This window comes from Sapajus apella, unplaced genomic scaffold, assembly GCF_009761245.1.
Source record: "Sapajus apella isolate SASKATOON/1434 unplaced genomic scaffold, GSC_monkey_1.0 scaffold96, whole genome shotgun sequence".
NCBI classification, from domain to species: Eukaryota; Metazoa; Chordata; class Mammalia; order Primates; family Cebidae; genus Sapajus; species Sapajus apella.
The window spans coordinates 1,826,841-1,847,372 of record NW_022437036.1 but is presented as its reverse complement, the minus strand read 5'-3'; the positions used below and the strand labels follow the sequence as shown (position 1 = coordinate 1,847,372).

General features: G+C 63.9%; 1 protein-coding gene across 2 annotated transcripts in view; it reads right to left on the bottom strand.

The window, feature by feature from the left end:
* Positions 1-7,277, bottom strand: part of LAMA5 (laminin subunit alpha 5) — a 61,337-nt gene extending 54,060 nt beyond the window's left edge. For both annotated transcript variants that reach the window (XM_032257102.1, XM_032257103.1), the window contains exons 1-2: positions 6,954-7,277; positions 2,359-2,511 (exon numbers count right to left, since the gene is read on the bottom strand). In XM_032257102.1, the coding sequence (XP_032112993.1) occupies positions 2,359-2,511; positions 6,954-7,259 (459 nt within the window). In that variant the 5' untranslated portion in view covers positions 7,260-7,277. The remainder of the gene's footprint in view (positions 1-2,358; positions 2,512-6,953) is intronic.
* Positions 7,278-20,532: the final 13,255 nt, after the last annotated feature.

Sequence of the window (20,532 nt, the reverse complement as noted above, 5' to 3'; positions counted from 1 at the left end):
GGGGTGGGTGGAAGGATAGGTGGGGGGTGGGTGGAAGGATAGGTGGGAGGTGGGTGGAAGGATAGGTGGGGGGGTGGATACATGGGGGTGTGGTTAAATGGAGGACTGGAGGACTGGGTGGAGGGATAGGTGGGTGGGTGGGCGGATAGATGGGTGGGGTGGGTAGGTGGGTGGGTGGATAGGTAGGGGGTGGGACGGTGCAGGATGGGTGGGTGGGTGGAGGGATAGGTGGGTGGTAGGTGGGTGGGCAGGCAGAGATAGGTGGGTAGGTGGATGGGTGAAGAAAGTGCTTCCCAGGTGGAGTGGAAGGGGTCCTTTTCCCTCCATATCTTTTTCCAGTTGGTGAAACTGAGGCTGGAAGAGGCAGGATGCTCACACGGTGGAAACTGACTTCTGCCCCAGAACAACGTAAAAGCAAACTGGCTCCAGCCCTGAAGTCTCCGGCCCAGTTCACAGACAGGCACCGAGGCTCAGAGAGGCCCCAGAGCCAGGCGGTGGTGGAGGCCGCACGTGTGGGTCCGGGCCTCAGGCCCACCCAGGCACGTCAGGCATTGTGCCCACCAGCTCTGCAGCCACCCTGGGGTTGCAGTGGAGGCCGGGCCTTCTCCCCTCCCCCAGCCCGGTCAGGCTAGTTCCTCGAAGGAGGAGGGGTGGGAAGAGCCCACCAGTACCCTCCTTCTGCCCCCAGCAGCTGAGAATTCACATACACTGATGCCAAGGTGGGGCCTCCACTGCTGTGCCAGAGATGAGGGACCCCCCCAGGCTCCAGGGGACAGGGGAGCCAGAGACAGCGAAAACCAGGGAGTTAAACAGGCAAAGCCACACCCAGACCCAGGCCAGGTCAGGGAGCCCAGGACCGGCAACCCCCGCCCACTCCCCTCGCTGCTTTTCCACAGGGCCTTACGCCGGGTCTGGGAACCCCTGGAAATTCCTGGTCACTTGCTGGGGCTTCAGCTCTCCCCTCACTGCCTGCCAACCCCTAGCCAGGCCTGCAGGCCACCAAGCCTGTCGAAGCTGCCTGCCCCTGGGGGCCAGCCCTCCAGCCAGACTCCAGGAGACCTCCTCTATCTCCACCATTCATTCATTCATTCACTCATTTATTTATTTATTTATTTTGAGATGGAGTCTCGCTGTCACCCAGGCTGGAGTGCAGTGGCGCGGTCTCGGCTCACCGCAACCTCCACCTCCCAGGTTCAAGGGATTCTCCTGCCTCAGTCTCCCGAGTAGCTGAGACTACAGGCACGCGCCACCATGCCCAGCTAATTTTTTGTAGTTTTAGTAGAGACGGGGTTTCACCGTGTTGACCAGGATGGTCTCGATCTCTTGACCTCGTGATCCACCCGCCTTGGCCTCCCAAAGTGCTGGGATTACAGGCTTGAGCCACCGCGCCCGGCCTAATTTTTGTATTTTTAATGGAGACGTGGTTTCACCGTAGTGGCCAGGCTGGTCTGGAACTCCTGACCTCACGATCCGCCTGCCTTGGCCTCCCAAAGTGCTGGCATTACAGGTGTGAGCCCCTGCGCCTGGAGACCTCCTCTATCTCTAACGCCTCCGGGACCATGGCTCAGCGAGGAGTGAAGACCCCGAAGCCACACAGTGGGACACAGGCCTCTGGGTCAGCCCTGGAGCCCCTGCCCCAGGCGGCGGCTGCTCTCAGGCCCAGCCTCATCACGGCCCCCCCACTGTCCCTGAACAAAGAAGCACCAGGATTACTGGCCCATTTTACAGGCCAGGACCTCAAGGCCGGGTACCCAGGCCAAGTTGCCTCCTGTCTGGGGGTGCTCAGGGCTGACAACGGGCAGGTCCACTTTGCGGGGCCCACTCTTCGCTTGGAGGCACCCAGTTTCAGCCTCTTGCTGTGCAGGGGCCTCCAAGACCAAAGAGAGACCGAAGCTGGAACCGGAGAGCAGGCACCGACCCCACCCCACCCCTTGGGCTGCCGCCAACAGGTATCCCAGGAATGCCCACTTCCGCCAGCCTCCTCTGCATTCCTGCGGCCCCTGCCCTACCCGACAGGAATTCCTTCGAGTAAACATCTGGTCACAGCACCTCCGCCCTCCCAGCCCAAAGCTGTCCACTCAGCACCCCGAACCAAACCCTGTGGCCTCTGGAAGCACCCCAACTGCACCCCCTTTCCCTGTGTTGTGGGGATGCTGAAGTCACAGCCAAAAAGAGCCGACTGCCATGACTTTGTGCCTATGGGGACTGCCCCCCGCTGCCACAGTCCTTTGTGTCCAGCCTCCCAGGGCCCAGATCTTTCTCAGAGTGGAGACCTCGCCTTCCGGTCCTGTGTCCCAGGGTAGGCCTGACGGCCACAGGGGCAGAGGCGGGGGACGAAGCAGGCAAAGAAGGCCCTACCTGGCCCAGGTCCAGGGTGACGTTGACTTCATTGTACTCCAGCCCGCGGGACAGTGGCGGGCTCTGCCACCAGCGCTCCGTGCCGTCGATGGCATTGCTGGCGGGGTGCGCCTTGTTGCTGTTGGCCGCTGTGCAGATGTCACAGTACTGGCCCTGCAGGGGAAACGGAGTGTCAGGAGGCTGAGCGGGGCCGGAGACCCCCTTCCTCCTCCACAGTCGCCCTCCTGGCCCCACCAAGCGGGTTCCACGCCCACAGCCTCTGCGCCGCTCATCCGCTCACTTGGCGAAGCTCGCCGAGCACCTGCTGTTCCCCGATCCCAGGATGCGGCTCATGTGAGTGCTGCTCACAGAGCTCAGGAGGAAGGAGGAAGACGGGAGGAGAGGGCACCTGCCTCAGGTGGGGAAATCTCGGTGCGCCTCTCTGGGGGTGGCATCTGAGCCCTCCGTGGTAAGGGGAAGGTGCTCTAGGCAGAGGGGATGCCAGTGCACGGGGCCCTGGGGCAGGAGGAGTCTCAGAGTAAACCAGCTGTCTAGAGCCAAGGAGCGGGGCAAGGCGCAGCCACCTCTCCCTGCTGGCCCTGCCAGGGGCTCCTGAGGGCTTGGACAAAGTACAGCAAGGCAGGGGACGAAGGAGGAGGAAGGTGGAGCCTCGGACAGAGGGACCATCAGCTTGAGGATCAGGCGACCAGACCCCGCCACACCCGTCTGGATTCGGGTCTCCAGAAAGACAGAACTAAACCGTCCCGGCGGCCGGTGGGGCAGGCGCCAGAGTGGAGGTGGGCCTGGGCCTCCTGGCTGCCACTTCCGAGTCCTGGGAAGGCATCAAGTCACAGCAACCGCTGAGCCTTAATGTCCCCATCCGAAGAGTGTGGATACGCCTGCACCTGCCTGGGGCCACCGTGAGGACTGGTGGCTCACACACCTGCTGGGGGCCTGTCCTGTGTGGGTGGGTGGGGAACAGGGGAGGCCCCCCGTAGGGTCCTGGCCTGCATCCTGGCAGGGGAGGGGTGGTGCTGGGATCCCAGGGTAAGGACAAGGAGAGGGGGCAGGGCTGGGCCCTGGCTGCCAGCCCAGTGGAGCTGCTCCCCCAGGAAACCAGACCTGCTGTCCCTCCACACAAAGGTGCCCTCCCAGGCTTGGCATTGATTGAGGCCCCAGAGCCCGAGTGTGAGAAAGGCAGCGGCCCTACCCCACCCAGCCTCCCAAAGGGCCAGACCTCACCCTAGGAGGAGGAGGTAGATGGTGGGAGATCCCCTGCCCCCAACCCCCAGGCCCAGCACCTTCAGAAGGCCCAACTCCCTCAGCCACAGATTATGCCCTCTGCCTCCACTGAGCACGAGGGCAGCACCTGGCACCCGTCCCACGGGCTCCACGACCCCACCCTGGTGTCTGGGTTACCCCACCTCAGACTTTGCCCTGGACCACCCAAGGTGCGGCTCCACAGCCCCCAGTGTGGCCACTGCTGTATTTCCTTTCCTGCATGTATGAGACCTGGAATTATCGGGGTGCTTCCCTGGCACCCCCCAGAGCTCTGACCTGGAATTATCAGGGGGCTTCCCCAGCACCTCCCAGAGCTCTGACCTGGAATTATCGGGGTGCTTCCCTGGCACCCCCCACAGCTGACCTGGAATTATTGGGGTGCTTCGCCAGCGCCCCCCACAGCTCTGACCTGGAATTATCGGGGTGCTGCCCCGGCACCCCCCAGAGCTCTGACCTGGAATTATCAGGGGGCTTCCCTGGTGCCCCCCAGAGCTCTGCAGTGGCAGGGTCCACACTCGCCTTGTTGCCACTGTCCCCAGCCCACCACCCAGGCAGCCTTGTGGATGTGGCTAGAGCAACCGAAGACACCCAGTTAAGTGCCGCGACCCCAGCCTGCACACCACGCTGCCAAGCTTAGATGGTGACCCCCAAAATCAAGAGTCCACTGACAGTACCGCACACACAGGTCCTGCTCAGGGTGGGGGCGGGGGCTCCTGGAGAAGGGGGGTGTGGGCGGAGCCCTCTGGCTGGGGCAGCCAGGCCTTCCAGGGAAGGCTGCCTGCTGGTCAAGACCCTCCCAGACAGGCGAGCAGCAGAGGAAGCGGGGTGGAAGGCTGTGGGTCTAGGGTCAGCCTCTACTCTTTCAGGAGGTCAAGGAAGCAACTGTTCAGTCCCTGCCTGGGCCAGAGTTGGTTCAGAGTCATTGGGAGGTGATTTGAGTCCCCAGTGGGCCACTCAGAGAGCCGTAGGGAACAGGGCTGGGAAAACCAGGCTCCCACCGCCTCCACTGCAAGGGTCCCGAGAGAAAAGAGCTGGGAAACAGTGGAGGGCTGATAAGGACTTCCCTTCCCATGAGTCACCTCACTGGCCTGGCTGCCCAGCCCCCGCCTGCCGCCGCTGGGCCGGCCGGGGGTCCCCTGATGTCCACCTGAGGCTGCGAGGGCTGCCACCTCCCCTTGCCCTCTGCCTGCTCCAGCTGCCCAGCAAGGCTCACCCCGACCCCCATCTGGGATGCCCAGCTAATGCCCAGCTTCTGCAGAGGGTCCCTGAGAGCCCCCGGCCTACAGCCTTGGCACCACGCTGCCTGGCCCCAGGCCCCATAGCCTTAGTGAGACCCCCCAGATGGAGTTGCGGCTTCATCTCCCGGGCACCTCCTGTGTCTGCCCGCCTTGTCCTGACTGAGGCTGCAGTCCGCTCACATGCCCAATCTGCGGCCAGGGAAGTCAGCAGATCTGCAGCTCTCAGAGGAAGGTGTCATCCAAGGTCACGGGCCATCCAGCCTGTGCCCACCAGCCTGGCAGCCTCAGAACAGGGACGCTCACTGCTCAGAGCTGGAGGCTTCCGAAGGGAAGGGCTTGCCTCTGTCACTAGACACGAGTGAGGCCAGGCCGGGCTGGTTTCTCACCCAGGCTGGCTCCAGGGCATGGAGCGCCACAGGCCACAGCTGCCACGGACACTGGCCGCTCCCCAGGCCAAGCTCACAGCCTCAGGTGAGGTGGGCCAGTGCGCTGTGCCCATTTTCAAGACAGGGAGCTTGAGGCTTACAGAGAGAAGCCATACAGCTAAGGAGGGGCAGAGGAGAGGGGCGCTGACTCTAAGCTGGGCCTTTACACACTGGCTAATACGCCCCCACGGAGAAGTAACCCCAAGAGGGGGCCTGTGACGCCCAGCCAGGCAGGCAGGGGCAGGCGGTGGAGGGTGTGGTCTGAGGTTCAGAGGGCACCTGGAGCCTCCCCTGACGGAACAGCAAAATTCCAGCTGAGCAAGAAGGAGGGCCCAGATGCTCAGCCAGGCCGGGGGAGGCGGGGTGCAGCAGCAGGCATAAGGACAGCCACAGGCCCTCCCTCCCGAGACCCGGCCCCTCTGAATCCACCAGCTAGGGAGGCAGCAGGGGGCATCCAGGTCCCCACAGCTAACCCTGCTGGACCCTGTTCTGGCTGGGGGCTCCAAGCAGGTGTCAGCGTCTTTCCAGGGCTCAGTTGCCCCATCTGAAGTGTGGGCTTGAGACCTCTGATATCAGAGGACTGTGCTGGGCTTAAGGAGAGAAAGGAGCCCCGGGAGGCGCCCTCCCAGGATAGGCCATCTCAGCTCCTTCCACCTCCCCCAGGGCCAAGGGGGCAGGCGGGGAGGGCAGGCCCAGCTCGGGCTCCACCTTCCATCCCCTGTGTCTAGCTCCTGGGCCCTCAGCCCCCACTTGGCAAATCTACTCTCCTACCAGGAAAGCGGAGGTCCCAGGGAGAAGAGAGCTCAGGTTACACAGGCCCTCAGGGCCCCTCCACTCTCCCTAGGTGGGGCGAGGTGGGGAATGGGCCTAGAGTGGGCCTTTGCTGCTCCTCACCAAGGCTGACCCCAGGCCCACCCTAAGTCTAGAGGGCCCCCAAAGCCTTGGTTTCCTGGTTAGGTGCCCACGCATGAGCCCCCAACAGAACCCGCCTACAGGTTAAAGGCTTGTGGGGGAAGGGACATGCACACCCGGGGGTCTTTCGGGCCTGAAACCACATCTCCCAGAAGAATGAAGCCCCGACCCTACCACCTGCAGAGACGCTGCCCCTCCTGGGAGCCACGTGTTCCTAGCCCCAGTTAAAACTTCGCAGCTGGGCCCCCTCACTTTGGAAGTCTCGCCGAGGCACTAGACTCCTCTGGGAGAGGGCGGGGGAGCCTCAGGTGGTTGGCCCCTCCCACCCCCATCCAGAGGCCAGCAGGTTCCAGCCTGTCCCGGGTTGGGCGGAACTGTGCCCCCTCCCCACGGGCAGCCGGCGGTGGAAGCCAAGTCCCGCCCTCCCCGGGATCCCGGACTCGGGGCCACCAGGGACTGGGCAGGGCCCCCCCCCTCCCGCCCCGTTCACCGCAGCCGAACTGGACGGGCGCCCGGCCGCCCCTGAGTCCAGCCGGGGACTTAATTCCGCCTTCCCGGAGGGACGCGAAGTTTCCCGGCCGAGACGGAGCGGCCGGGTCGGGGGAGGGGGACTCTTGGGCTCCCAAACTGCGGAGCCGGCGCGTCCGGACGGGAGAGTCCGCACCTGGGCTGGCCCCGGGCCACGGCGCTGTCCCTGGAGTCGGGCCGCGTTCCGGGTCCCAGGCCCCGGGAAGATGCCCCGCGCCCCGTCCGCGCTCACCTGGATGGTCTGGTTGGGGTCGCCGCCGGCCACGGGGCCCCCCACCAGCTTGCAGTAGAGGTCCTCGGTGGGGCGCGGGGAGCCGCGCGCCGGGGCCTCCTCGCCGCAGGTCGCGGACGCGGCGATGCGGGCGCCCTCGGCCAGGTTGAAGTAGGGCGGGTGCAGGCTGAAGCCGCCGCCCGCCACCTCCCGCGCCCGCGCCGCGCCCAGCAGCGCCAGCCCGACCAGCAGCAGCCGCGCGGGACCCCGGGGGCCGCGGACGCACCGTGCGCTCCCGGGGCACAGCGGCTCGCGGCGCTTCGCCATCTTCCCGGCTCCGGGCCGCGTCCCCGCGCTCCAGGGACAGCGCGCGCGGCGGGAGCCCGGCGAGTCTGAGGCCAGGCGGCCGGCCCAGCTCGCTCCGCCCGCGGACGTCAGGCCCCGCCCCGGCCCGCCTGGGCGCCCGAGCCCCGCGCCCCCGGGAGGGGTCCGGGGGGAGGAGAGGGCAGGGGGAGGAGAGGGCAGGGGGAGTGGCGGCCCGGCGGCCTTAACCCTTCGGACCCCGGCCCGGCCGCCTCCCGGAAGGGGCACCTGCTGGCCTCTGGCCAGGCCGTGGGACCACAGCACCGTCGCGCCCCGACCCCAGGTCGTAGCTCCGGGTTCCGGGTGCGACCCCCGCGCTCCCCACGGCGCCCGGCACCCCAGTGCGCCCACCCGCTCCTCCCAGCCCAGCGGCTCCACTCTCTGTTCCCCTAACTTGGGGCACCTGTCGGCCGCCCCCGTGCCTCCCCCCCACAGCGCCCATCCTGCTGGCGTGCGGGAAGGTGTCCTTGGCAGCCGCGAATGGCCACCTACGGAGGAATAGGGGGAGCCTAGGTGGGACCCCCTACTTCCTGGAGCGGCCAGGTCAGGTTCACCTCGGCCTGGCTCCTGCCTGCCCCAGCTGGACTTAAACCTACTCTCCCATAGAGAAATGGGGCAGAAGGGTTGGCCCTGCAGCCACAGCCCCCTTTAGAGAATGGGGCGCTGCTCCTGCCCCCGCAGCCGCAGCCGCCAGATTGGCTCCTAACGAGGTCGGAGGCTGGGGTTACAGCTGCTGAGCACCTGCTGGGTGCCTGGAAGCACCTGTGCCCCTGGCCCCGTGGACTCCACCAGCTCTGTCTGCCTGGCCTCTACCACACTGCACAGCTGCGCACACGCTCCTGCCATGGTCGGCGGCTCCAGGACGCTGGGCAAAGGCACAGGACCTGGAGGCTGAGACGGGGGCTTTGTCCTGCGTCTGCCTTTGGGTGTCTGTGGCCCTGGGTCTCCTCCTCCCCTTGGGCTCCCGGGCCAAATCTGCCTCCAGGGAAGCCCTGAGGGGGTGGCAGTGGGTGGGGCTGCAGCTGCTGAACTGGCAGCAAGCCCCTATCTCTGAGCCAGGCCAGCTGGGCCAACCATGGTCCCAGATGGACTGTGGGGCTCCCGTCTCGCTGGGTTCCCTGGACAGTCCTGGGGGGCTGGGGGGGCCTGTGGGGCACTGGCCAGCTGATTCTGGTGGGGTCCTGAGCTAGCAATGGTCCCTGGAGGGTGCACCTCGGTCGGTGCACACCCTCCTGGTGCCCTGGCCACCCACACTTGTCAAATCCCAAGAGGGTGTGGGGGGCCCTTTCTCTTCGGAGTCCAGAGGGCGATGTGACCCTCTCTCCCTCCTTCCCTCCTCCCACCTTCCTGCCGTGTAATTATTCAGTAACTTCACAGTTAGTTCTCCCACCTGGGGGAGGGGGAAGGGGGCGGCTCCCCAGGGCAAGAGAAGCTCCGAGTGGGGGAGGGGCTGGCTGGAGACGGGCGGGAGACGCTGAGGAATCTGCAGTCCAGGCACAGAGTCCGGCTCTGAGCTGATTTACGATCCCGTGTGAGGCAGAGAGTGGCCTCTGGGCAGTAGCGGGTCCCCAAATGGGAGCTTGGCCCCAGGCAGTGCGTTCGGGCTCCCCTCGACAGCGTGGGGCTCTGACAGCCTGGGGGACTGGAGGCCGAGACTCCTGAGATCCTGAGTGCTTCTCAGGATCCCAGGAGGGTCGGGCGAATGGTGGAGAGGTGGAAGAGCCCTTTCAGTCCCCTAGCGGCCAGGCCAGGCCAAGCCGCCAGGCCTCTGCCGTCCCTGGGCACTGGCCGGGATGGGAGCCGGGCGGGCCCTGCGAATGCACTGTGTCAGCTGGAGCCGCCAGCACCTGCAGGGTTAATCACCCGGCTCGCTGCTTCCCGGCAGACAGCTGCCCCGGAGCAACTGGCAGGCAGGCGGGAGTGCAGTGGAGAGAGAATGTGGCCCGGGGCTGGGTAAAGAGCCCACCCTGTGCCCGCTGGTGCGAGGACTGGATGGGGAGGGGCAGCTGGGGCAGGAGCTGAGCCTTTGGAGGGTGGAGGAACTGTCCCAGCCCGGCTACTCACAGGGAGCTGGGGAGGCGGGCGGGGGCAGGGGCAGGGGCAGCTCATCTCTGCCCACCCCCACACCCTGTTGTCTTTGTCAAGGTTTCAGTGAGTCATCACCAAATGGACCAGCCAGGATCTCGCTTGTCTTTCTGAGTCCTGCGCAGCCCTCTTCGATTTAATTTACAAATGGGGGAACTGAGACCAAAAGGGCCAGGAGGAGTCAATCAAGCGCACGTTAGTAAAGTGAGGGGAAGGCTGTCAGTCATTCATCTCTCTTTTTTTTTCTTTTGACATGGAGTCTCCCGGCTGGGTGCGGTGGCTCACGCCTATAATCCCAGCACTTTGGGAGGCCGAGGCGGGTGGATCACGAGGTCAAGAGATTGAAACCAGCCAGGCCAACATGGTGAAACCCCGTCTCTATTAAAAATACAAAAATTAGCTGAGCGTGGTGGCACGCGCCTGTAGTCCCAGCTACTTGGGAGACTGAGGCAGGAGAATCGCTTGAACCCAGGAGGCAAAGGTTGTGGTGAGCCAAGATCGCGCCGTTGCACTCCAGCCTGGGCAACAAGAGTGAAACTGTCTAAAAAAAGAGAGAGAGATGGAGTCTCGCTCTGTTGCCCAGGCTGGAGTGCAGTGGTGCGATCTCAGCCCACCAGAACCTCTGCCTCCCGGGTTCAAGCGATTCTCCTGCCTCAGCCTCCCGAGTAGCTGGGACTACAGGCGCGCGCCACCATGCCCAGCTAATTTTGTATTTTTAGAAGAGAAGGGGTTCCCCATATGGGTCAAACTGGTCTCGAACTTCCAACCTCAGGTGATCCACCTGCCTCGGCCTCCCAAAGTGCCGGGGTTACAGGCGTGAGCCACCACGCCTGGCCCAGTCATTCGTTCCTTATCCCTACGTTTACTGGGCACCTTTCAGCCACTAGCCCCTAACTAGTCCTCCCCACAGCAGGTCAGACAGAACCCCCGCCTCCCCGCACACACGTTCTATCCTGAATCCACAGAGGGAGCTACCCAGTGTGGGAGCGGAGGGGAGGGTCAAAGGAGGCGGCTTGCCAGGGCTGGGGCGGGGAGGAGCTGCGTCCCACCGGACTCTGACTGCCCTCCGGAAACAATCCAAGACCCAGAGCCCCTGCCCAGCTCCAGGGGGACACAGCCCCAGAGGAGGCGGGTTTTGGGGAGGGACCAGTGCAGCCGAGAGAAGTAGGGGCACTCCTGCCCTGGAGAATGGGACTCAGATCTTCCCTCAGCCCCCGGACAAGACCTGCTGAGAAGCCCTTGGGGCAGCCCCCTCACCTGAGCCCCCAGCGCTACTCCAGCGGGATTCCTGCAAGTGCCCCCCCACTCGGCCACACCTGCAGGCAGTTGTGGGGGACCCTGAGGGCCAGGCCACAGGCACATGAGACTCAGCCGTGAACTCCTGACCTCGGGAGTCTCCTGGGGACACAGCTGCACTGAGGACATGGGGCACCCCGCACCCACTCTCAGCTGCGTCACCGGCGGCCACAGTCCGGTGACAGATGACTCTGCAGATCCTCCCATACCAGAGCCCAGCGTTTCTGCTGGCCCCGCTCCAGGGTCCAAGTGGGTGCTGCCCTCTGGGGAGAAGCCCCCAGAAGGAAGCTGGGCTGCACAGGCCTCCGAGGGAAGGCAGGCTGGAGGCTGGCCTGCTCGGGCCGGGCCTGCGGGTGAGGCCTGTGGCTCCCACTCCAGAACTGGGAATGTTGTCTGAGTGGGATCAGGGTTTGGAGGAGCGCCAGCACTGTGGTTTGGGATGTCAGAAGCCATGGTCGCTTTCTCAGGACTGCTCGGATGCCCTTCCAGGGAGCCAGCCGGGAAGAACCTCCTTCCCTGTCCATGAGATAAAGAAGTGGGAAGTGCACTGTTGGTCCGGCTCAGGCCCCGGGAGCAGGACACACCCAGCAGGTGCTGGCAGGACCGGGTCTCATCGGGGCTCCATAAACCCAGCAGGGCTGGGAGAGCTTCTGGGCCTCTTGGCCATTGCTTGGTCCAGGAGGCCCCCCCACTGTGGGGACAGACGGCTGTGACAGCCAGCCCAGACCTGCTGGGGGCTGGCCTCAAAGGAATGGAGGCCGAGCCCCTGGAGGCCCTGAGCCACAGCCTGCCCCCACCCCAAGGCCTGGAGCCCGCATTCCCTGAAGGGCTGCCAAGTCTCCAGTGCCCAGGATCCACAGGCTCCTGCGCCAGCAGGATGCGGCTAAGGGAGACTCGGGCATTTCTGGCCTAGGGAGGGTCTGGAACAGCCTGTTTGGAGAAGTGGTGCTTTTTCCTCCCTGGCTGTGGCCCCAGCTGGGCCCCTGGTGGGTTCTGGGGCACCTGGTTGGAACGCACAAAGGCCAGGCTGTGGGTTGGCACTAACCAGGAATGGAAGATTCTGAACCCCAGCCGCCCGGCCCAGGCCCTTCTGCCACTTGCAGTGTGTGCCCAGCTCATGGGCCACACAGCCCCAGGCACCACTCACAGGGCAGCCCCTCCAGAGACTTGGGGCTCCTCAGAGCCTTCCAGGCCAGGAGATTGGCCGCCATCTTAGGGCTCCAGGGAACAAATCACCTGTGCAGGCCGTGTGCCCGCCCACTCCCTGTGGCCCCTGCAGGCCTGACCCACAGGCCACCACTGGGTTCCCACATGGGGGGTGTGAAGTGGGCCCCCATGCAAGAGGGGGTCAGGCAGGCTTAGGAGGTGCCCAGGTGTGGGGTACCTGGAGAGGGTCAACGTCCCAGGTCCTGGGCTCTCCACAGGTGGTCCCCAAGGCTCCTCTCGACCACCCATCTCCTTTTCTTCCCAAGTGGCAGGGAGAAGCACTTGGGCTGGTGGCCTGTGCAGACGGACCCATGACAAGCACTCAAAGCTGGGGTGCTCAGAAATGGAGGGGCGCCTCATGGAGCTCTGTGGGGTGGTCTGCTTGACAATCGTGAGTCCAGAGCCCAGGACCACACCCGGGCGCCGCCGCCCCAGCTTTGGCATGCGTAGCTGAGTGTAGGGGAGCCTCCGCCCTGCGAAACTCAAGAAGGGAAGGGGTAGGGGGCCCTGGGAACTCTCCAGGAGGGGGCCCGGACCTCCCTGGGATCTAACTACTTACAGCTTGGCAGGGAAGGGGCCGGTCCAGTAACAGGGCTGCTCCTAGGACCCTAGCCCACCCACCCCTCAAGTGGGGCCCCGTCAGGGCACCTTGCAGCACCTTGCTGGGGTATGAGGCAGAGACCAGGACTCCTGCCCCCAAATCTGTGGGGAGCCCTAGGAAAGGCATCACCCAGGGTAAACATGCAGTGGCACAGGGCTGTGGCGTCCGTCCCCACGCCGGGCCACCTATGTTTCCAGGTGTCACCTTAATCTTATTTACCTGTGGGCCCCACCCTCACCCCTGACCCCTGTTCTTACTACTTGCCTGCCTTGGGCTTAGACTGGGCAGCCCTAGTGAGCCCCAGGGGCCCAGACCCCCAGAGAGACAGGCGGAGTGGGGGTGCCCCAGCATGCTGGGTGGTGTGGCTAGGGACCCTGAGCCCCAGCCCCTGAGTCCTGGCCTGCCTGTGCCCTCCTCCCCTCCCCCGCAGGACCACGGCTCCAGAGGGCCCTCCCCAACCTCTGTCCTTGCCTGGCAGAGCTCTGGTTCTCATACAGGGTGGGGCGGGTGGGGGCTGAGGGCTCTGAGCTTCTCCAGGAGGTGCCCACAGACAGCCTTATATGGCCAGAAGTCCTCGAAGCCCAGGAGGAATCTGACTTCCCAGGAGGGCCCAGTGGGCAGAGCCAGAGCCCAGGCAGGGACCTGGGACTGCGCCCTGGGTGGGGCCAGGGCCCCCAGGAGCCCACCCTCAGCTGTCTCCCATGACCTTGGCCTCCTGGGCTGAGAGCCCCTTCCCCACCTTGGGGCATCTGGCGGCACGATGGGGGAGTCCCATGTGGAAGGGAACCTCCAGCTCGCAAAGGCCCCTCCTCAGGGCAAAGGGCTCCCCTCGTCCTCCCAGGCCCCACAGTCAGCTGCCTCCAGCCACGTGAACGCCCGCAGGGCTTCATCCCTTCCACCTGTGCCCTGATGGTGCCCAGCGGCCCCTGCTCTGTGCCTTGGCCACCAGGGCCGCTGGGGCAGAGAGAGATGCTCCCTCCCACTCCTCCCTCTCCTGACTGTCTCCCTCGGGCTTCTCATTCTCCAGCGCTCTCTGTCTCTGCTTCTCTCTGTCTCTGTGTCTGTTTCTCCCTGTTTCTGCTTGTCTCCATCTGTCTCTGTCTCTATCTGTATCTCTCTATCTTGATCTCTGTCTCTTCATCTCTGTTTCTCTGTGTCTGTGTGTCCTCTGTGTGTCCTTCTATCTCTCTTTGTGTCTGTCTCTCTCACTGTCTGTGAGACCCCTGCTACTGCTCTAGACCTGCCAAGCTCAGCCGAAGGTCTTAGGAATTACAGGTGTGAGCCTCGGTAACTAGGGACTGGTGCCGTAGCAGGGACACAGCAGGCCACGGTTCCTGCCCAGGAGCTGGTCCAGACTCTGCAGTTAACCAGGATCCTGGGCGCCGCAGCTTGGGCTGAGCACCTCCACACTGAAAGTGCCGTCCGCAGCGCGGCTGGCCTGTTTGTCCTTGTGCCTTCCTCCCGGGAGGCACATTGGTGCCCCCAGCTCACAGAGGACAGTGCAGCATGGCCTTAGGCATCCAGGATGAGATGTCCTGGCCCACGTCAGGCCCCCACACGCAGCCCACAAGGCAGGGACGACTCCGTGTGCTCACTGCGGCGTCTGAACCCAGCGCTGGGCTGCTGGACGATGGTGGCCGAACGTCTGATCGCCCCCTCCCATCACCTTCCCATTGCCCTCAGACCCACGTCTGCCCACACCAGGCGTGGCAGGCGAGGGCCCGGTGCCCACACTCCAGCCTCCTTTTGTGCCTGCCTGAGGTCCACACTATGGTCCTCACTCTGCCGCCACAGACAGAATCAGGAAGTCAGACAATCACAACTGTAGGCTGGACCCTGCGGGGACCAGGACCCCCGTGCAAAAGCTGCCAGGACACCGGCTGGTGGTGCCTCCAACGATGGAACAGACTTGCACTCGGCCCAGCAGCTCCACATCTGGTCGCTGCAGACAGAAGCGTAAATAGGTGCCCGCACACTTGTGGATTAACATTCATGGCAGTGCCCAGGCACGAGAGCTGTCCGGCAGAAACAGCCCCAACGGCCGTGCAGGGTCAACTGAGGAGAGAAATGTGGTCCATCCACACAGTGGACATCAGCCATGGACAGTAACTGCACTCCGGACAGGTGGGCTCTTGGAGGGGCTGCCCAGGGACCGGAGGCCCGCCGTGTGCATAGCCAGCCCCTCACCCGTGTGGGGAGGGAGAGGGAGGCTCCGCTGGGCTGAGACCAACAGCTGGGGTGGGCATGGGTGCTAGGTGGGCCTGCTGAGGCCAGCTCAGGTGGGCAGGTGCCTGGGGGTCTTCAGGTGGTCAGTAGAGGTGGGTTACTTCTCGGTGCCTGTGGGCCGCAGCTGGACCTGTGCCCATGCACAGACAGGCATGGGCTGTGTTCAGGGCCATTAGAAACCCAGGACACCCAGCCCTAAATGCTGACAGCCTGGAGCTGGAGGCATGGAGGGGCTCCGAGGAGGGAGTCACGGCCCTCCGCTGCCTCTGTCTTCGGCCCGGTCTGCGAGGAGCCTGAGGAACTTTGCAGGTCCCGGGCCTGACCCCACCCCTAGGGTCTCCAGTGATTCACACCGCCAAGCGACGCCCCAGCCACTTCCACCTACTGTCGCCCCAGTTTCACAAAAGGATTGCTGAAAGGTGGGAGGACGGCAGTGCCACCGAATGCCGCGGGCTGGCTGCCCAGGCTCCGCCAGGCAGATGCCCCAGCTGGGCCCCCACGTGCCTGCTCAGCGCCTGCCCCCTGCCAGGTGAGGAGGTAACTCCAGCATCCCATGTATGGAGGGGCAAGGTGGTGAGTGGGCCAGCTCCATGCCTCTGTTTGTCACAAGGCCCAACACTAAGAAAATATTTGCAGCTCTTCTGGGGAACTATTTCCTGGGGGAATGTAAACACATGGAGGCTTGGAAGTCTCTGCTGACCACAGATGGTGCTGGGGTCCACTGGGAGCCCAGGCCCCTTCTTGCAAGGGACCTGGACGACCCCAGGCAGCCAGGTCAGGGGTCTGTGCATGGCCTTCCACGGGGATTCCTGTCAGAACCCGGGGAGTGGCAGTGGGGACGGCGGGCGAGACAGCTGCTGCCCTGGAGCCTCCTGGCGGCCAGCCTGGTTGCCCGCTGCCCACTCCTGGCTCCACCAAGGGCTCGCTGTGCAGCCTCAGGTCAGAGGCGCAGCCCCTGCCCCCAGACCCCTGAACACGTGGGGTTGTGTTTTCCTGACTTGGGCCTCCTGTGCCTCCCTCCCATCTCTGTGCAGGAAACCCAGGTGGCCCCTCGGAGCTGCCTTCAGGCCAGGCGCTGGGCCGGCTCTCATTTCCTGATAGGGACCTGCTCTTGTATTTTTTTTCTTTTTTGAGACAGGGTTTTGCTCTGTCGCCCAGGCTGGAGTGCAGTGGCGCAATCTCGGCTCACTGTAGCCTCCGCCTCCCGGGTTGGAGCGATTCTCCTGCCTCAGCCTCCGGAGTAGGTGAGATTACAGGTGCACCACCACGCCCGGCTAATTTTCTTATTTTTAGTAGAAACAAGGTTTTACCATGTTGGCCAGCCTGTTCTGGAATTCCCGACCTCAAGTGATCCGCAGGCCTCGGCCCTTCAAAGTGCTGGGATTACAGGCGTGAGCCCCGACCTGACCCCCTTGTTATCTGCATTTTACAGATGGGGAGGCTCGGGTTGGAGGTGGCTGTGTCCCACCTGCCCCGCCCGCCCTGCCCCGGGGCTGGTGAATCCCTGCCTAATCCGAAAGTGGCTCCTCCCCACGCCAAAGGCAAAGGCGACCTTCCTCTCGCCCCAGCAGAGGCCGTCTGGAGCGACCGTGGCTGGGTTCTGGCTCCGCTCCAGTAGCTGAGAGCTCAGCAGAGCCTGGACTGGGCTCCCGGGCCCCTATCCCCAGCAGGAATGCACTGAGCCCCCACACGCCTGCCCACCCAGGTGGAGGAATGCGGCCGGGCCGCTGGGATCTGGGAGCCTGGAGAGCTTTTGAAGCCTCCGCCTCCTGGAATTCCCCAGGCCTGGCACCCGGCGGGCGCGGCTGCTCCCTTGGGACCTGCCTGCCTCTGCCTGCCCCCAGGCGGCAGCGCTTTCAGAGTCTCCTCTCCCCAGGCCTTGGGGACCTGCGGAGGGACGAGGCTATGTCAGTTCCGCTCACTCTGTGGAAGTCACTTATGCAGAGAGGCCTTCCCTGGCCACTGGCCCCTGGAGCTCCTTCATCTGGGCCATGGCCCTTCAGAGCCTGGGACAGGCGCCGGGCGGACAGGCTGGCTGGACACTGCCCTGAGTCTGAGCAGCAGCTGGGCCCCCACTTTGCAGAGGCCAGAGACACCTGCCCTCCAGCCGGGACAACCAACAACGTTTTCTGAGGGGCCACATGTCCCGGGGGGTGCTCTCCTGGTGAGACCCTGCCCTAGACCCTCCTGGGATGCCAGTTGTCCCCCACCGCAGGGTGTGAGCCCCCGGGGACAGGGCTGTCTGTTCCGTGCACCAAGGGGCCCCTGTACCTGCCACGGGCTTGGACACGGTGGGTGCTCTGTGCTCGGTGGTCCCCGACTTCTGATTTGCAATCGTTGGGTAGAAACCACACTTCGAGTGCCCAACACAGCCAATGTCCTATCTCTTTCATACGGCGTTGGAGTGATTCACTGCATTGTTATCTAAAGGAGGCTCCTGTGGGGTGATTTCGCCCGCTGTAGGCTGATGCGAGTGCGCTGAGTGTGTGCGAGGCAGGCAGGGCTCCGCTGCGGCCGTGGGTTAGGTGTATGTGTCGTTTCAGCTGTGGGTGTTTCTAACTTACCATGGGTTTATGAGAACGTGCCTTCCCCGGGAGTCCAGCGCCTGTTTGGGGAGTCAATGAATCAATGGCTGTCATGCAAACTTGGAGCTCAGAGAGGGCTCCTAGCTCCGAGTGCAGGCTCCCTGAAGCTGGGGACAACGGCCAGGCAGGGACTGCCCTGCGTCCCGGCCAGAAGGACAGTGGGGGAGCCGGCGGGCCTGGCCCATTCTTTGCCCAATCTCGGCTCAGTGGATCCCTGGCTGGGAGCCTGGGAGGGTCTTAGGGCTTTGAGTGTTGAGTGGGGACAATGGTCCCTCCCTGCTGGGTGGCTGTGAGGCCCCCTGGGGGAGTGGGCAAAGCACCCCCTGAGGCAGAGGCCCCAAGCACTGAGAGGTGGTGGCGCTGTGGGAGGGAGGTGGGGGCCGAGGCTCCGCCTGCCTCCCAGGCCGAGTGCCAGGTTCTTGGCAGGAGCCCTCCAGGGCCCTGCCGACTGCTGGGTGCCCCCCACCAGCATGGCGGGTTGAGAGGCCTGCGTGGCACACAGCGGCCGGGTGGGAGGTGCAACCCCATCCCTTCTCTGGGGTCTCCTCACAGGGCTGCCTCAGGCTCCATCCACTGAGGCCCAGAGCCCAGGGCAACCTCTGACCCTGCGGTACCAGCTGCAGAAGTCCCAGCAGATGGGGGCCTCCTGGCTGCCCCTTGGGGGCATGTTCGGTCCCGCAGGACGTTCCAGGGCCTGGGAGCTCCAGCCTGGCCCAGAACTGGGTGGGTTGGAGCCTTGAGGAGCTGGGAGGGCCAGGCTGAGCAGGACAAGCCTGGGCGACTCACCTGGGGCAGGAATGTGGATTCTGTCACTTTCCGCGGAGGCTAACAAGGCCTCTCCTCTGGGCCACTTCCTGCAGTGCTGGCATGCAGGGTCGGTCTGGGGCTCAGTAGGGCTGCGCTTCGCTTGGGGAAGTGGGGGGCGGAGCAGGGGTCCCAGGCTCCTGGCTGGTCACCACCGGGGCTGGAGAAATGAGGGCCCCACACTGCTGTCTCTGAATGTGCTGTGCCTGAAATCCTGCCATTCCCACCCCCGCCATTCCCACTGGGCACGCCTAGCTCTCCAGTCCTCACTCTCCAGGGAAGCGACTCCATCCCCCTTGGCCTCAGTCCCTGCTCTGTCAATGGGGTGATAACTGCCTTTCCCACAGGGCCGCGGGGCCCCACAGGTGCCGGGCTGCTGGTCAGGAACCCCGTGGGCCTCCCAGGCGGTGACTCCTCTCAGGCCACAGTCACAGGTGGAAGGACGGAGCCTGCTGACGAGGCTCTCCGGGCCCTGCGGTCTGGCCCTGGCACTGGAGACCCTGCTCCGTGGAGCCCTGTGTCCAGTCGCCACTCCCTTCCCATGCCCGCTTGCTGGCTTAGACATTCTAGATGGTTCTCTGGGGGCAGGAGGAGCTAGGCCCTGGAAAGCCAGTCACAGGCCCCTTCCTGGACAGACAGGCAGGCAGAGGAGGCCCATTTCCTTTTTCTTTTTTTTTTTTGAGACAGATTCTCGCCCTGTTGCCCAGGCTGGATGGAGTACAGTGGCGCGATTTCAGCTCACTGCAACCTCCACCTCCCAGGATCAAGTGATTCCCCTGGCTTGGCCTCCTGAGTAGCTGGGATTTCAGGTGTGCACCACCATGCCTGGCTAATTTTTGTATTTTTAGTAGAGATGGGGTTTCACCTTGTTGGTCAGGCTGGTCTTGAACTCCTGACCTCGTGATCTGCCCTCCTCAGCCTCCCAAAGTGCTGGGATTACAGGCGTGAGCCACTGCACCGGCAAGGAGGCCCATTCTCATTAGGAAAACAGCAACAAAAGTGAATGTAGTCAAATTAGTGTATCTCTGTGTCTATTCGCACCCCTGGTGTGGACATGACTCCGCCTCTGCATAGTGCAACCCTCATGGGGGTCCCTGGCAGCCCCTTCCCTAATGAATCCTCACCTCCACCCAGGGTTAAGGAGAAAAGATTCTGCCTCCAGATGGGGAAACTGAGTCTCAGAGAGGAGACGGGCTGGTGTGTGTGGAGGTGGCACCAGAAACAGGCCTGTCTGGTTCCCAGGTCTCTGCCTTAATTACGGTGCTGCCCCGGCTCTGGAATGCTGGGGCCTGGGGTCTGGAATGCTGGGGTCTGGGGTGGGAATTTGGCCTGGAGCCTAGACTGGGGCTCGGCCTATGCTGGGGTCAGAGGTCAGCTTGGGCCCATGTCAGGACACAGGCCCACGGGTCCCAGGTGGGGACGGACGCCAGCCTCTGCCCAAGGCAGGCCTGGGCCTGGAGGCCAAGTGGGCTTTGCTTCCGGTCTCCCCTTCAGCTTCCTCTCTTTGAACCAGCTGGCTGAGCTGGCCTGGTGCCTGGCCGGTGTGGGAGCCCTCGACGTGTCCACTGGGATGGAAGTGACTCCTTTCCTCATTTGGCTCAGACTTTGGCCAGTCCCCAGGAGGTGTCGGGACAGAGGACGGGACATGCGTGGGTGTTTCCGACTTCTCCGTGTCTCTCTGCTGGGTTGGCCTGTACTCCAGGAGACTTATGGTGGGACCCAGTGCACAGGCCTGGCCAGCTCATCCCCTCTGCCCGTCTTCACCATGTCCTGGAAAGGGGCAGGAGGAGCCTCCAGGGAGTGGGGTGGGGAAGGTACCCTGGCCCCCAGGCTCTGACCCAGTGCCAGCTGTGATCAAAGGGGATCTGGGCACTTCCTCGTGGGTAGGCTCTTCCCTCAGTGAAAAAATTCTAAAGCCTCATCTAGTAAAATAAATTCAAAGAACAAAATAGTAAAGGGAATTAAAGTAAAACTGAATGGCATAAAATGGGAAGGCACGCTGGCCCAGCACTCCCTGGGACAAATGCGGTGGCAGTCTCCAGGGCTCCTGGGTAGCTGGGCCTGCCACTAGTGTTGGTGACCTCACTGGAGCCTCTGCAAGCCTGGGGCCGGGCTGTTACTCCCTGTCTCTCCAAGACCGGAGGATGCCCGTTGTCATGGCTAAGGAGGCAGTGCCCCAGGAATCCCCCCACAGCTCACGGCCAGGTCCGTGTTCTCCCCACGCCCCGTGAACCCCACTCTGAGGCTGGCTGTTGTAGCCTTCTCCCAGGCGGATTCTGCCTGGGGCGAGTGTGGGGGCTGGTAGCTACAGCTCAGTGTCAGGCTAGCTCCAGGAGAAGGCCTATCCCAGGCCCTGACCTGACACTCACCAGGACACCCACCTCCCTGGCCTGGAAGGAGGATTTCCTTGTTGTAGGCTTGTTCCCTTCTACAC